Source organism: Gracilinanus agilis, chromosome 4 (genome assembly GCF_016433145.1).
Source record: "Gracilinanus agilis isolate LMUSP501 chromosome 4, AgileGrace, whole genome shotgun sequence".
In the NCBI taxonomy this organism is placed as follows: domain Eukaryota; kingdom Metazoa; phylum Chordata; class Mammalia; order Didelphimorphia; family Didelphidae; genus Gracilinanus; species Gracilinanus agilis.
Genome location: NC_058133.1, coordinates 221,558,077 through 221,574,338, shown reverse-complemented (window position 1 = coordinate 221,574,338; position 16,262 = coordinate 221,558,077). Strand labels below are relative to the sequence as shown.

General features: G+C 33.8%; 1 protein-coding gene across 1 annotated transcript in view; it reads left to right on the top strand.

The window, feature by feature from the left end:
* CEP112 (centrosomal protein 112) overlaps nt 1-16,262 on the top strand; it is a 527,068-nt gene that overhangs the window by 254,863 nt on the left and 255,943 nt on the right. Inside the window, exon 19 of the mRNA XM_044675157.1 lies at nt 9,497-9,679. Within this exon, the coding sequence (XP_044531092.1) occupies nt 9,497-9,679 (183 nt within the window). The remainder of the gene's footprint in view (nt 1-9,496; nt 9,680-16,262) is intronic.

Genomic DNA, 16,262 nt, shown 5'->3' with positions numbered 1-16,262 from the left:
ACTGCAGGAGAGGAAACATATAAGAAAAACAACTGCTTGAATGCATGGGTCAGGGTGGACATGATTAAGGATGTGGACTCGAAATTATCACACCAATGCAACTACCAACAATTTGGAAATAGGTCTTGATCAAGGACACATGACAGAACCAGTGGAAATGTGCATCGGCCATGGGTGGGGGGAGTGCGTGGGGTGAAGGGGAAAGTAGGAGCATGAATCATGTAACCATGTTTAAAATGAATATTAATAAATGTTTAAATTTTTAAAAAATTTGGATGCTAAGCAAAAGCTAGGAAAAATTACAAAATGTAAAATAAATAATTTTGACTACATTAAACTAAAACGCTTTTGTATAGACAAAAACAATACTACCAAAATTAGAAGGGAAGCAACAAATTGGGGAAAAATCTTTATAACAAAAGACTCAGACAAAGGTCTAGTTACTCAAATATACAAGGAGCTAAATCAATTATAAAAAAAATCAAGCCATCCCCCAGTCAGTAAATGAGCAAGGGACATGAATAGGCAATTCTCAAATAAAGAAATCAAAAGTATCAATAAGCACATGAGAAAGTGTTCTAAATCTCTAATAATTAGAAAAATGCAAATCAAAACAACTCTGAGGTATCACCTCACACCTAGCAGATTGGCTAAAATGACAGCAGGGGAGAGTAATGAATGCTGGAGGGGATGTGGTGAAATTGGGACATTAATGCATAGTTGGTGGAGTTGTGAATTGATCCAATCATTTTGGAATTTAAACAATTTGACCTTACGGAAGCCCTTAAAATTTTTTTTCCCTCTTTCTTCTTTACCTTTTCATGTTTCTCTTGAATTTTGGATTTGGATTTCAGTTTTTCCATTTAGTTATTGTCTTTTCTTTACAAATACTTGGACATCTTCTATTTTGTTAAATACCCATTCTTTCCCCTGAAAATACATAGTTACTTTTTTTTGAGTAGGTGATTTTTGGTTATAGACCCAATTCTCTTGCTTTCCTGAATGTCATATTCTTAGCCTTGCTGTCCTTTAGTGTGGATCTGACAGATCCTGTTTAATCCTAACTGGAGCTCCTTGATATCTGAATTGTCTCTTTCTGTCTGCTTGCAGCATTTTCTCCTTGGTCTGGAAACTGTTGAATTTGGCTATAACATTGCTGGAATTGTCTACTATATGCTGCCCCCTCTGCTCTGTCTCTGTCCCGAATGTCCATGTACTTCAGCCTTCTAGGGTCCCAAGTCTAGCTGCTCTCAGGGGTAAGTCTGAGGTGTTCTCAGCCAGTTACCAAGAACCTAGCAATTGCCCCCATGCTCATTTTTGACTCTGGGTCTGTGGGTGGAGTGGTGGATTGGTGATCAGCTCACATTTTGGTAGAAGTAATTTTTCCCCCTTATAGTGTGGAAATGCTCAAACCCTGCCTACCTTCAAGGTTATGCCCCACAGAAGAGCCCCTTCACTTGTCTGATTTTGTACTTTTGTGGTACTTTGTATCAGTAGGTAGTGAGGAGAGGAAGTCCCTTGCTACTACTCTGCAGCCATCTTAGCCCAAAAGTGCAAGACATCCTATTTAATCTTGGAGAGCTAATTTAACCAAGAGTGGTAACCTGGTGAAACTTTTTTCTTTCAACCACAACAAATCACAAAACAAAGGAAATTTTAAAATAACACTCCTTCCTCTATATCTCTCTTCTAATTCTTCAGTAATTGTGACAGAAAGATGTGAAAGGGGACAGAAGGTGTTAAGAATAACATCACTTTTAGATCATCAATAAACTTTAACTTGGCTATTGATATTTTAAATGTGGGATTTTTGTTTAGTGACCAGTGACTATATATGCATTGTTTTAGGAGCTAAATCAAAGGAACATAATATTTGTTAAGTTAAGGACTATATCTATTAAGGTAAGAACTCACTATTCTATGAAAACTGTTGGGAAAACTAGGAGCAGCCTGGCACAAATTAAGTTTGGATTAGTATTACCTACTATATACTATAATTAAGTCCAAATGTATACTTGGTCTAGATCTAAAAGGTGCAGTCTTATACATATTAGAGGAACAAGGAAGAAGATGCCTTTTACTGCTATGAGTAGGGGAGGATTCCTTTAGCAAGCTACGTATTAGAGCAGTGATAGGCAACCTTTTGAGCTCGGTATGTCAAAATTCGCCAAAAAACCGAGCATAATTTGGGTGGTGTGTCACTTCAAGAAAAAAAAAACCTGTAATTTCATGATATTTTAGTTTAAATAACAAAAATGTATAATTGTAATATATAACTGTATTTAATAAACCAAAATAGGTAAATTAATATAGGTAGAATTGTAATCTATAGTGCTCAGAGTATGCACACTACACTACAGCAAATTTTTCATCCTTGACATGAGGTCCCATACTTCTCTGTATGCGGCCATGTGTCATTGTAAATGACTACATGTGTCAATGTTGATACGCCTGTCATAGGTTTGCCATCATCGTATTAGAGAATCACAGGAAACAAAACAGGTGATTTTGAATACATAAAACTAAAATTTTGCACAAACAAAATAAATTCATGCAAAGTGAAGTGAGAACTAGGAGAACATTGGGCACAATAATAACAATATTGTAATGATGATTGACTGAAAAACGTAGCTAATTCTGAGCAGTATAATTATCTATAACAGTTCCATTCATTGGAACTCGTGTTGAAAATGCTACACACCTCCAGAGAGAACTAATGTATTCTGAGTACAGATTTAAGTATAATTTTTTCACTTTACTTTTCTTGCCTTTTTGGGGGGAGTGCTAATATGGAGTTATATTTTGTATGATTTCACATGTATAATTGATATCATTACTTGCTTTCTCAGTGGAGGTGTAGAGACTGGACAGATGGAGAAAATTTAGAACTAGATTTTTTTAAAATGAAAATAAAAAATTAAGTAAATTTGTTTGAATCAATACACAGACAATAACAGAATAAAGTTCAAAAGTGGCTACAAACCGTCAAGACAGTATTGAAATTACTTTAATTCCAGTATATACTTTTAAAACTCTATAATATTTTCATGCTGTTGTATACAATCTCTTCTGATTTTTACATACAAAATATTTATATTGATGTTTGTTAAATTCATAATAATAATAAAAGAAAAGATTTAAAGACCACTTTGACCAAACCACAAAGTACTGGAATGGCACCAGGTTTTAAAGAGCTTTAAAAGCCAAAAAAATATAGAATGTTTTTTATCCTGATTATAGAAGAGAGGCAATAGATTATAATGAATTGGAAAATGGCATGATCAAATCTACACTTAAGCAAAATTATTTTGACAACTATGAGGAAGATGCCTTAGTGTAAGGAGAGTCTGGAGTTAAAGAATTCAGTTCTTATAAGGTGATGAGTGCCTGAACTGAGATGATAGTTTCAGAGGTGGAGGAATTAAAATTGAGGAATTTGGGCAACATCCTATTATAACATTACATGCTACTCAAAGAAAATGCTATTTAAATGCATTTGGAAGCCACACAATGCTGACACATCTGCTGGTTGTATTTATTTCCATTTTGTCATGTAAAGTTGCCCCTGCCAGAGTATGACCACTACTCTTAGCAGATGCTATTCTGCTGTGATGTTTCTTGGCTTACCATCTTCACTGGTTTGAAGTTGGTCTCGTTTTAGTATGAAGACCTTTGCCCCATTGGCTGTGGGAAACCTCTACTATAACTATGAGACTCCTAGCAACATAACTTCAAGGGTAATTGGATTACACACATCTACAAGGTCAGGGTTCATTGGAGAGCAAAAGGAAATTAAAGCAAAAAGAAATGAATAATTCTCTAAGGGTCAACTAGTGATTCATTGACATAACCGAAATACAACTGGAATTTTTGTGTCTGATCTGATATGGCATGGTTTTATTATTTCCCGCCCTACCAAGAATTGTTAAGGTATCTGGATAAAATCTAAAAATATACTTAAATTGTGAAACTTCTTTACTTCTCTAAATTACTGATGTTCATTACCAGTTTAGATCTAATCAAACACTTCTATTACTTTCTTTCAGATTCATGCTACCTTTGGCATGATATCAACTTTTCTCTAGACTTTAGCCTTTTGCCATATTCAATCTGATATTAGTTTAGCCCATTCCTTTCTCTAACAGTTCATATTTGTCTCACAGGGCAGCCTTATCTTTTGGTAAAGAGGAACACTTTTCCCCCCATTATCTTCCTCTCTTTTCAGCCTTGATTTACATTCCTATGAGGAATGCCTGAATCTGCATCTTTTATCTGTGTCATGATTAACTGTTCCTTTTTAAAGCATGCAGATTCTTTAGGCATTATGCTTAATCAACTGGAAGTTCTGGTGTCTCAGGATATTTTCTAAATGAGTGAGAGAAGCATCAATTTATGAACTGGTGTGAAATCTGTGCTAGGTAAAAAACAAGAACCAATAAGTCTGAATGACTTCTGCAACCTCCACTTCAAGGAGGCTATTATCTCACATGACCCTGGATTTTACTGTAGGCTTCCCCACTCTCGGAAATACATGGCATTCTTGGCAATTGTGAATCACCTCAATAGCATAGCACATTTACACCTGTGCCTAGTTAGTCCTAGTACTACCAAGATAGTCTAGAGTTCCTCCAGCTCCATGGACTCCCCAGCAAGATAATTTACATTTGGGCATCACAGTTGATATCACATTTAACTCCTTCCCAATGAAAATGATAAGTCCCTTAATCATTTTCCATGTATAAATAGATGAATAAATCAAACATGCCAGTTGTACATTTGAACAGTATCTCTGCTGCTATTCTTTCTATCATTAAGATAATTCTTTGATCCTCTTGCTTATGGCAATGTTCCTATTATTTCACTAGTCCTTTCTCTAATGCCTTTTCCAACTCCTCATACTATGGGTATGAGCAGTATTTAACTACCCTCATTCCCATAACTTCTATAATAGAATTCTTTGGCAGAATTCTGGGCCATTTAAACTTATTTTTAAAACATCATTAATTGTATAAGTAGATAAGCAACTTCAATCAAGAAAACCTCTATGTGTAGGTGACAAGCTATGCTTTTTTACCTGCCTTAGCCATTCAAGCCATTCAAACCTACCCTCCAAACTCTAAAATCTTAACAAGTCATTCGATGAGCCATTTTACTGTCATCTCTATGATCAACTCCATATCATTTCAACTACCATTCTTAGATTCTTCAGTAGATACCCTATATTTCACTGCTCTCATAGACCTACATAGGATTAAACCCCTATATTTTTGCTGGAGTTCCTGATTATTGTAGACAGCTGAATAGTTTTGATGTCTTCAAGAAATCCAGAGCTCCTAAATATGTTACCAACAATTCTATTACCCATTTGGCTAGAAGGATTATAGATTGAAGAACAATTCTAAGAATCTGAAAGTTATATACATTCTTACTGATTGAAGCTTTTAATTTATTAATACTTTAGTAGACTTATGTTTTGAGTACCCCAACAGTGTGTTTCTAGAAGGAAGGATGAGTTCAATTTCCTTATGTTTCCTAATTGTTAATGAGGAAGCTAGAAAACTTGATTCCTCAAACTTGATGGTATTTGAATTTACCTTCCAGTCTTCCTAGGGTGGGTGACATAGCTTTTGTTAGACAATACAAATATTGAAGGTTCCTGATTAGAGATCAGCAGAAATCCTTTGAAAACAAAGGTTTGATCAGCCTTTTGGCAGGTGATAGAGCATAGGCCTTTGTAACCATAGGCCTTAGGGAATACTGTTGCTTTCATCTTTCATGCTTTCCTATAGATTTTCCATCTAATACTTCTGACCATTGAACTAAGGATTATGCCTCTACTCTTTTCCCTGATTCCCAAACTCATAATACCAGATTTAGCTTTCTAAACCATTGCATCTAGGGCTTAAACCCCTCATAATTTAGATCAGTAGCCTTTTTATGGGAAACAAGCAATATCAGTTTAGCTGGGTGGTCCCAGACACACTGAAATACCATGTTTGTTTGTTTGTTTGTTTGTTTGGTGCCAGACCTATGACTTCTTTCTTGTAGGGAGCTCTTATTGAGAATATTCCCTCTAGCAACAAAAAGAAATTTGTAGTCTACAAGAGAATTGCCTAAGAGTACTAGAGTAACAGTAAGTGCCTTCTAAGGAGTTATTCAGTAATAATCAACACAATAGTTTCTACTAATTTTCCAGGTATTGTACTAAGCAATGGAGATAAAAAGACAGGGACAAAATAGTTCTTGTCCTCAAGGAGCTTGCATTACTAATGGAGGGACTACAGGTGTGTGTGTGTGTGTGTGTGTGTGTGTGTGTGTGTGTGTGTGTGTGTATGAGAATGGAGATAGAGACTGGACCTGTAATTTCCTTGGTATGGGGAATGCCCAGGTGAGAAAACTCCTTCTACCAACATAGATAAAGCATCTTCTATATAATTTATAGTCTTAGAGGGCCACCTAGAGTGATAAGAGATTAAATGACTTGTTTGTGGTCATTAAAACATCTTATATCATCCCAAAAAGCTTCCCACAGTAGGCAACACTTGAGGTGAAATTGAAAGAATCCAAGATTTCAAGGGATAGAGGTGTGGAAGGGAGCGTTGTAGGCATAGAGTTCATCTAGTGCAAAGATGGAGCATCCATGTAGGATAGCAAGTAGGGCAGTATGTATCAGTGATGGGATTTGAACCTACATCTTCTGAACATCAATACCTTTTCTTTATCAAGTAGGCCATGCTGCCTCTCAGTATTTTGTTGATGAAATATACTCCTCATTGTCCATTCAGATAGTGAGGCTGAAATTGGAACATCAATAGGAATCATAACACAGATTTAAACTTATCCCTACTTTAAAAAGTTATAAACAGATCTGGCCTGGTCCAGAAGTTATGTGGTAGAGATGAGTTATGTAGTTCCAGGAGCCAGATGAGAACAACATTGAGCATTCAGGAAATGGCCACTTGAATTAGATAGATAGATAGATGATAAGATGAGAGAGAGAGAGAGAGACAGAGAGAGAGACAGAGAGAGAGAGAGAGAGAGAGAATTGTAACTCATTTAGTTAGCATTTCCTTTCCTAGAGTTCTCTAGTCCCCCAAAAAGATGTGTGAATGGATAAAGTCTGAAAATTCTGAGTAGTGGAAGGGAAATTGGGGGTGAATTGGAATAGTAGTGTGGTATACTTCAGAGACTTAGGTTGTAATTTACTGCTAAGTTAAAAAAAAAAAGAACTCAAGTTGGTGATTGGCCTGTTTCCTTCTTTAAAAATAGAAGTAGTTTAGAATACAGTATTGGTCTCATATTTGGTATGGGTAGTTTAAGTTTTATTTTTATTTTTTTACTACCTTACTGTTTTCTTAGGTAAATTATTAACCTTTTCTGAGGTGAACAAAATTTTTATTTAGATTTTTCCTTGATAAAACTGATAGTGTAGTTAAAATATTCTTTCTTAAAATCATTAGAATTTCCCTTGGGAAAGTTACAATATAGATTCAAGACAACCTTAGTAATAATTTTGAAATAGATTTTAGAGGGCTTGCTCATTCTTTGTGACTATTCTTCCATTCATTGTCATAGCTAAACTAGTTGTTTTTTTCTTGTATAAATTGTAAGTGACCAGCTACTAAATTGACTTCCATTGACCCAGTTAACTTGAAGTTTAAAAGATATTTAAATAACAAATGATTCTAAATAATAGTTTTCCTTTTAACTTTTACCTTAAGAAATTTGTGTGACTAATCAAAAATTTCAGAACAGTTAAAAAGAGTAGAAAAAATGTTTGAAATGGTAAAACTGAGCAAAAATGAAATGTATCCTAGAAGTAAAAATCAGAAGACTTCATTGAATCATATTCTTTATTATCATAAGAGCCAGGGATTTAATCATCTTTGAGAAGTTTTGTCTTAATAGTAATATTGGTATGAACTTTACAGTTGCACAAATTAAGAAAATATACATTTATCTATTTCAAAAAAGAAATAAGTATTCCAGTCTTAGATAAACACCTAGACACAAAACTTTAGTGGTAGTATATTTTAATTTTAAAATACCTTGTATTGTATGTGAAAAAAAAATTAATTAATATCCATAATTGTGAGTTTTTTCTTTCACATGATAGTAGATTTAACTCTTAAAATTAATAAAATTTGTTTTAACTTGGATTATTATGCTTTATTTTGCAATGGTTAATAAGACATTGACAGGGTTAATAAATTGGGACTGGTTGATGATTTTTACCAAAAACTATAGTCAGTTTGTGAAGGGTTAAATTAATAGTGGTATTTTCTGCTTTTCTAGAGAATTTTAGAATGAAAAATATTTTGAAACCTATGAATTATGTAGTTTGACCATTTAAATTTTAAGATTCTTGGTTTGCATATAATAATAAGATTTTCAAAATTTCCAAAAGGACAAAGCAGCAGGGGTGAATGCAGAAAATATGCCTCTGGAAAAGAATGCTATAGCTTTAAGATAAGGTAGTCAGGGACTTCACTGCACAAAACAAGATCGATTTTGAGCAGGCTCCTACTGTTAGCTTTTTTAGAGATGGATTCTCACATTGAAAATAACATTCTTGATAATAGAGGATTTTTCCCTGAAATCCACCAAAACTGAAGAAAAATCTAAGTGACTGTTTTTAGCAGCTGTGTGTCCTGGAGTTCACTGGGGAAGCTGGCTTCCTGCAGTCCTCTATTCATCACCTGCTTCAAAGGCAGCCTGGCTGGCTATAGTTTGAAGGCCAGGTAGGGTGCCATTGTGCACAGTCTGGGAGGATTAGTATCAAAGCTGCGGCAACCAGGCCCTTGGTCTCGAGCTGCCATTCAGTGTAGCAGGGAGAGGCTAAGATTGGCCAAGGTCACAGTATCCAGTGTGGAGTGGACTGGGAAAGGATCCTGAGAATAGAATGCTTTTTATGAAATCATGGCGCAAGCTTGCGGCACAGCAGGTGTTCTTCAGGAACACATACGTCTATTTATAGCGGTGTACCGTAGCTGATAATGAGATAATAGAGTCTTGTTTTTATAATTTTATTTTTAAAAGACAACTATATATGTCATAATCCAGATGAGTATTTAACTCAGCTTTTATTTGAGAACCATAAAGAAACCTTTAGCCGTTTTCGTTGTATTTTACACATATCTACTTGAGTAAAGGGCAGAGGATACTATTAACCATTTGTAGTTTCCAACATTACTGACCAGAAAAAGCAGGATTCATGGGACAGTATATCTCATATATGACATTTTTCTTTTTTATGCTGAGACTTTTTGTGTCAACAGTTTACATAAGGATTTACTGAATTTGTTTAATTTATTAGAATATTAAATTCCTGCGCTAAAATCTTTCAAATTCAAGAATCCCTTAGAGGTGAGGTAGTAATGATGTAAAAATAAAATTTCCAATTTGATCAAATTAAGGAAAAAATTAAGCTGTACATGAGTTGTCATGACGACAAGGATGTTCTGTTGATGAACTGTACTCCTCATTGTCCAATCAGATAGTAGAGCTGAAACGGGAGCATGAACAGGAGAAGACGCACCTATTCCAGCAGCATAATACAGAGAAGGATTGCCTAGTCCGAGATCATGAACGGGAAATTGAAAAACTGGAAAAAGAGCTCCGCGCTGCCAATATGGAGCATGAAAATAAAATTCAAGAGTTCAAGAAACGAGATGCACAGGTAATTATCAATAATATTTGATGAAATGGATGCCTTAAGAAAAAGTCATCAGCGTTTAAATGTATTTTCAGTATTCTTGATTCACGCTGTTTGATCATTTGCAAAACTGAAATATAAATGTGATATTTTGTTTTCTTTTGGTCCTCTCATGTTTTGTTGCTGAATAAGGCTTTAAAGCAAAAACCACAGGTAGCCAGATTAAAAATCCCATGGTGCGCTATAACTTGGCCTCTTGTTTATAATCTTGTCTCAGTTTCTTTCATGATAGATTTTTTTAAAAAGGTATCTATCCCTCACCCCTCCCTTCAGCCTTAGTAAATCCCTATGAAATACATCTGGGTCAAGCCATTGCTTTTTGTTTTAATCTCTGCAGGTAACCATAAATCATTTATTTTAATATCTGACTTTTTTCTTCAGTGTTGCTTTTTTATTGTACTGTGTATTTAATTAGTTCAGTTATAATATAATTAGTTTAATTTAGGGGTTTTCCCCATCAGATTTGTTGTTGTTTTTTCCCTACATACAGATTACATTCCCTACCCCCACCGTCCACCCCCTAGCCTCCATCTCTGTGGTCCCTGTTGGAAGCCATTTGGCAGAATAACCCCCAGCTGTGGTAGCATTTGACTCTTCAAACTTATAGATGAAATGTACCTTGTCAGCATGGAAAATTATCTTTATAAATTTTCTGATGAAAAAAATAATCTTATTGTGAAGTAGTGTTTTTGATATTGTAGTTTTCTTATGGACATATTTAATCAAAGGCCTGTTTGCTTCCAGTTAAACTATGCTGTGAATATTAATAAAAGGACATTGAAGGTAAATTATAACACAGAAAATAATTTTATTACCTAATTGCATATAGAATCATTGTTGTAGGCTATATCCAAAGAACTCTTTTCTCCATGAAATTTTACTATGATATTCCCTCCACAATAAGATTTTCCTTTCACCCCACCCCCAAGATGCTATAACTCACTGGCGATAATATCTCTCTATCTTTTTATTATGACTTCTGTTTAAGTAGTATCCCAAATATTCAAATATAATAGTGCCACTGGAAAAAAAATCTCAATATTTCGAATGGGCGTAGGAAATATAGGCGGTAATGGAGTAAGTTGAGGCTATTGGTATTTCTTTCTTTGATTTGATTGTCTTTTAATAGAATAGCTGTCATCCATACATAATCTCTACCAAAACATATTCATAAAAGATAATTTTAATCTTTCTATATGATGATGATTTTCAAACTTTAAAAAATAATTTCAGTTGTATGTATTATAATAAACTACTCAGATGATCACTGCTATATCTGCATTATACTTTTCTACTAATTATTTATTGAAGTCTTTCTAAAATATATGCCAGTTTTCTGGAATTAACTAATTATTTTTTTGTAAATACTCTTTAAATTTTACATTCTCTATTCATGTCAGACTATGCAGTTCTTTTCCATACCAAGACCAAGTTTGACATTTAATTAGTACTGGGCTATTTTATGTCACTGAATTCATTAACTAGTACTACAGAATTCAGTGATTATTTGTATAAGCTTCCAACTACTTACCATTTTATCATTGTAAGGAGAGTTGGTATCAGTATAATCTCTAGTAGTTATATTTTGAGAAAATCTTTGTGCTTTTGTACATGTAGTGACTTCTATTTAGGGTGTGGTTCAACCAGTGGTTATAAGATATGATAGGCTTTGGAAATATTATATAAGATTTAATTACCTTGATTCTATAATAATGACATTTTTGGTGTTTCTTATTATTGAAATATTAAATATAAAAGCCAACAACTTACTTAAATGCTATATTTTAGAACTATATTTTCTTACAGTTTATGTTTGTAGTTATGTTTTAATTGCTTTTATCCCCACCCTGACAATACCAGGAAGCTGTACACAAAGGGTGTTCCTGATCAAAATTTAAATCATTTTTTCTGAGCAAGTTAATTAAATTAAAGAATACATCGTTTTCACCAAAATCTAAAATAATTATCCATTTAAAACCTTAGCATATCTAATATTATACTTTTACAATACTTGGAAATGATATTATTTTTGCTTTTACATTGAGGATATTACTTCAGAATCTTTTCCTTGAAATTGCTAATTATGTCCCTTCAAGTGTGTATTCTATAAAGCTATGTTTATACATTTTAATTGCTTGACCATTGAACGATTCAAACTAAAAAAATATCATAGAATATATTTGTGAAATAGTTTCTCAAATTATTGACTTTTCTTTTAAAGAATTATAGAGCAAAGGCCTGCTATGTGTGAAAAACAGAAATTTAGTTTGTTTTTCTTTTTTTTGTTCCAAATCTTTGTTTTTCCAGTTAACTGTTTCGCTTCATCATCACAGTAATAGAGGTTTTGGTGAGAAACATTATTTAAGTGCATTCCTCCCACCAGCTCCAAAAGACTAATTGAATTTTTTTGCATATGATATTTCTGTCTAATAATTTTATTCTCTTAAATGTTGGGGTGATGACATTACTATAATTATTTGTTTCCATATTTCAGCTTCTTCCTAATGGGTAGTTCATTGTTATTATAAAGCATTAAAATGTAGAAATGTTCTCCTACAAATAAGAAATCAATAGAGCTCCCTTTTATTGCATACCTTTCAAAATCATGGATGCTATTATTCTCTCAGTCTTTGTTTTTTTTTCAGTAATTGAAAATGTGTTTAGTACCACTATGTATACCAGTGGTTTATTTTAAATCATTTTAATATTGCTATTATATATTAATTCTATTTAGTTGTAATATGTTTAGGAAAATTGATCTTCTGATGAGAACAATTGATTTTGGCTTAATATTCTTTGAATTTTAATTGTCTACTTTATTTTGAGAGGATTTTCATGTCTTTGTACCTAATTAATTTTAAAGAAGTCACTAACCCAACCTGTGGATTACTAGGAGCCAAAATACTTTGTAATTCCTAATCTCTTTTTCATTAACTCTACTGTTTCTCAAGTCAGTAGATTATATTTGTTAGAATCACTTTTAGAAGCAGTAATTTCATTCTATTAATTGATTTTAAAACCTGAAAAAATGAGATTTACTTCTCTATCATAATCGTATATCATATTCCGATCTTTATTCTGAATATAATAACAATTCGTTAAACCTGAAGGTTTCAGTTGCCTTTCTGCTTGTAATCATTTATTGAATAAGAGAACCATAAATTACAGCTTCTATCACTTATTGATTAGTTATTTGAGAACCTATTCTTTGTAAGGATTGCTTGGTATAAATTTAGCACTGAAATAGGCATTCTTTTTATATATGTAACATTTTACATAAAAAGGTCTGCCCATTGGAGAAGTCCTCAGGCATAAAGGTAGTTAGTGCTTATATGAACTATTCAAGGAACTGACCTGTAACCAAAGAAGTCACTATTGTTTGTAAAAAATTAAATGAGACATAATTGCAGAAAGCTATCGGATATCTCCGAAGATCCATTAATCTAAATATCTAATTACAATCCTCTCTTTCCAGGCAAAAAAATTCTAAAGCATTGTCAGCAGATTTGTTTTTACTCTAGACTGGAAATCATGATTCATATTTTAGCAACTTTATACAAAAATCTACAAATAGATTTAGATTTTTTGGGGGAAAGGTTTTGTTTCAGATAAGTAGCTGATTTTTTAGTGATTCTATCAAATGAAATCTCCTTTATTGCTTTTCTTTCCTCTTCTCGATAAAAACTCTATTCATATTTTATTTTATTTTAAGATCTTATGACTAAGTATCATTTAGCAAAGTAATCTCCATTATTTTGGAGTGCTATGACACAGAAATAGACAGCATCTTGTTGGAATTGCAGTTGGAATGCAGTTTTCTCTGTTTGATCTATTTTTTAATGATCCACAAGAAATAAATAGATCTTGTGGTCTCTTCATATTCGTCATTTGTGTGACTGAGAAGATATTTTCTGCTATATTATTTGAAGAATATTGGCTGTTCTCATACTTTTGCCAGGCATACCTTTAATACACATATGGCTAATGTACATAAAGATTTTTATGGAATTACTTTTTTTGTTGGTAATAGTGTGTAATAGTTTGTTTTTTCACTTAGCATTTTTACCTCATTTAATTATCTTGAGAATCCATTCCCACATTGTCTCATAATTGTATCTCTTCCAGCCTGTATTTCATCTAAGAATTCTTGGTTTGGCACAGATTTCTCATCTTTGTCTTTATTGCCATGTCCAATTCTTCATATTATGCATAATGAGATGTTAAAATACAAATATTTGTTATCCAAATATTTCTCATCTTCCTTCCAGATTCACATATAAGTGATCTGGCTTAGTTTGATCTCATCCAGTTTTTTAAAAATTCATTTTCCCCTTTGTTTCTCACCATTGAAAGAATACATTGATTATAATCTTCTATTGTCCTCCATATGATTGCACTCTGCAAATAAATAATTTTATAAAACATTTTTGCCCTTAACAGCTATGGCTGTTGTAGTTTCTAAACTCTTTTGGCCTTCTTAGAGGGTTAACTGCTTTAATTATTTAGGAAATATTATGTCCTTCATGTATTTTCCTTCATGGATTTCCCATTTTCAGGATCAAGGGCTTGTTTGATTAGGTCAGATTGGAGATATTGCATGCTATATATTTAATCTCATCTTTGTCCTTCTGATTTGGTATTGACTTTGTGCTTTGGTATAAAGTCAACAGGACAGCATACAGTTATTTGGGAATTACACAGTAATTAGTTATTTCCCATAAAGATATTTCAACTTCACTTATTGTGATAATGTTCAGCATTCACTGTTTATTAGCACCTTCTAACTCTCTTCTTGAAAGAAAAAGCATTCATGATGTATAGAAGTGTAGCTTCTATGTGGTCCACAGGCTTTGGTTTCTCTTGTTTCTTGTTCCTGAACAACATTAATACATTTTTCAATATCCTTCCCTTTTTTTGCATTGAAATTTCTGAGTTGTGGATGTTGACTTATTTTAGAGGAACTTAGTTCTATATTTCTATATTACTATATATCCTTTGCAGGAGAGGTTGGCATATAATCTTTAATTATCTTCAAAGTGTTTTCTTTTCCTTTTACTGAGCATGAGCGCTGTAAGGCAAGATGATCAAATGTGCAATGAAATGGTAGTTCCTTTTTGATTTTGATTACTTGATGATACCAACTTCATCAACTCTTGATTTGCTTCTCCATGGAGAGCCTATAAGCTATCTTCCCACTGATTCATTTTCTCCAATAAGATGTATATATACAACTTAAGTCTTTGTGTTGTTGGACAAAGATCTTACTTTTTAATTACCAATGGTTCAATTAATATTTAATACAACATGTCCAAAAACTATTAACATCATTCTACCACCATCACTGCAGAAGGAGAAGGGTCTCTTTGCGATCACCCTTCTTCTGTATTTTTCTTTATTTTTACAAGTTCCTGTGCCCAAAAAATTCACTGTATCATGCCCATCCTACTAGTGATGATCACCTCTAACTTTGGCTAAGTTATTTATTGGATAGCAGATACATTCTTTTGAGAAGACCAAACTACCATGATAGAATATGCTAGAGTTTATCTTTCAAGAATCTAGAATCAATACCATACTATCATGTATCATAGATTTGATCTTTTAGGAATTTATATTCTTTAAATATTATAATATGGGGGAAGCTAGGTATTTCAGTGGATTGAGAGCTAAACCTAGACACTGGAGATTCTGGATTCAAGTCTGATACTTCCTAGATTTGTGATCTTGGACAAGTCACTTAACCCCAATTACATGGGGCCTTTGCCACTTAACATGGTTACATGATTCATGCCCCTACTTTCCCCTTCACAACCGGCACCCCCCCCACACCCATGGCTGACTCACATTTCCACTGGTTTTATCATGTGTCCTTGTTCAAGACCTATTTCCAAATTGTTGTTAGTTGCTTTGGTGTAGTAGTTTCGAGTCCACATCCTCAATCATGTCCCCCTCAACCCATGTGTTCAAGCATTTGTTTTTCTTATATGTTTCCTCTCCTGTACTCCTTCCTCTGAATGTGGGTAGCGTTCTTTACCATAAATCCCTCAGAGCTGTCCTGTGTCATTTCATTGCTGCTGGTACAGAAGTCCATTACATTCGATTTTACCACAGTATATCAGTCTCTGTGTACAGTGTTCTTCTGGCTCTGCTCATTTCGCTCTGCATCAGTTCCTGGAGGTCTTTCCAGTTCACCTGGAACGCCTCCAGTTTATTATTCCTTTTAGCACAATAGTATTCCATCACCAGCATATACCACAGTTTGTTCAACCATTCCCCAATTGAAGGGCATACTCTCCTTTTCCAGTTCTTTGCCACCACAAGTAGGGCACCTATAAATATTTTCGTACAAGTCTGTTTATCTATGATCACTTTGGGGTACAAACCCAGCAATGCTATGGCTGAATCAAAGGGCAGGCATTCTTTTATAGCCCTTTGAGCATAGTTCCAAATTGCCAGCCAGAATGGTTGGATCAGTTCACAACTCCACCAGCAATGCATTAATGTCCCAATTTTGCCACATCCCCTCCAGCATTCATTACTCTCCCCT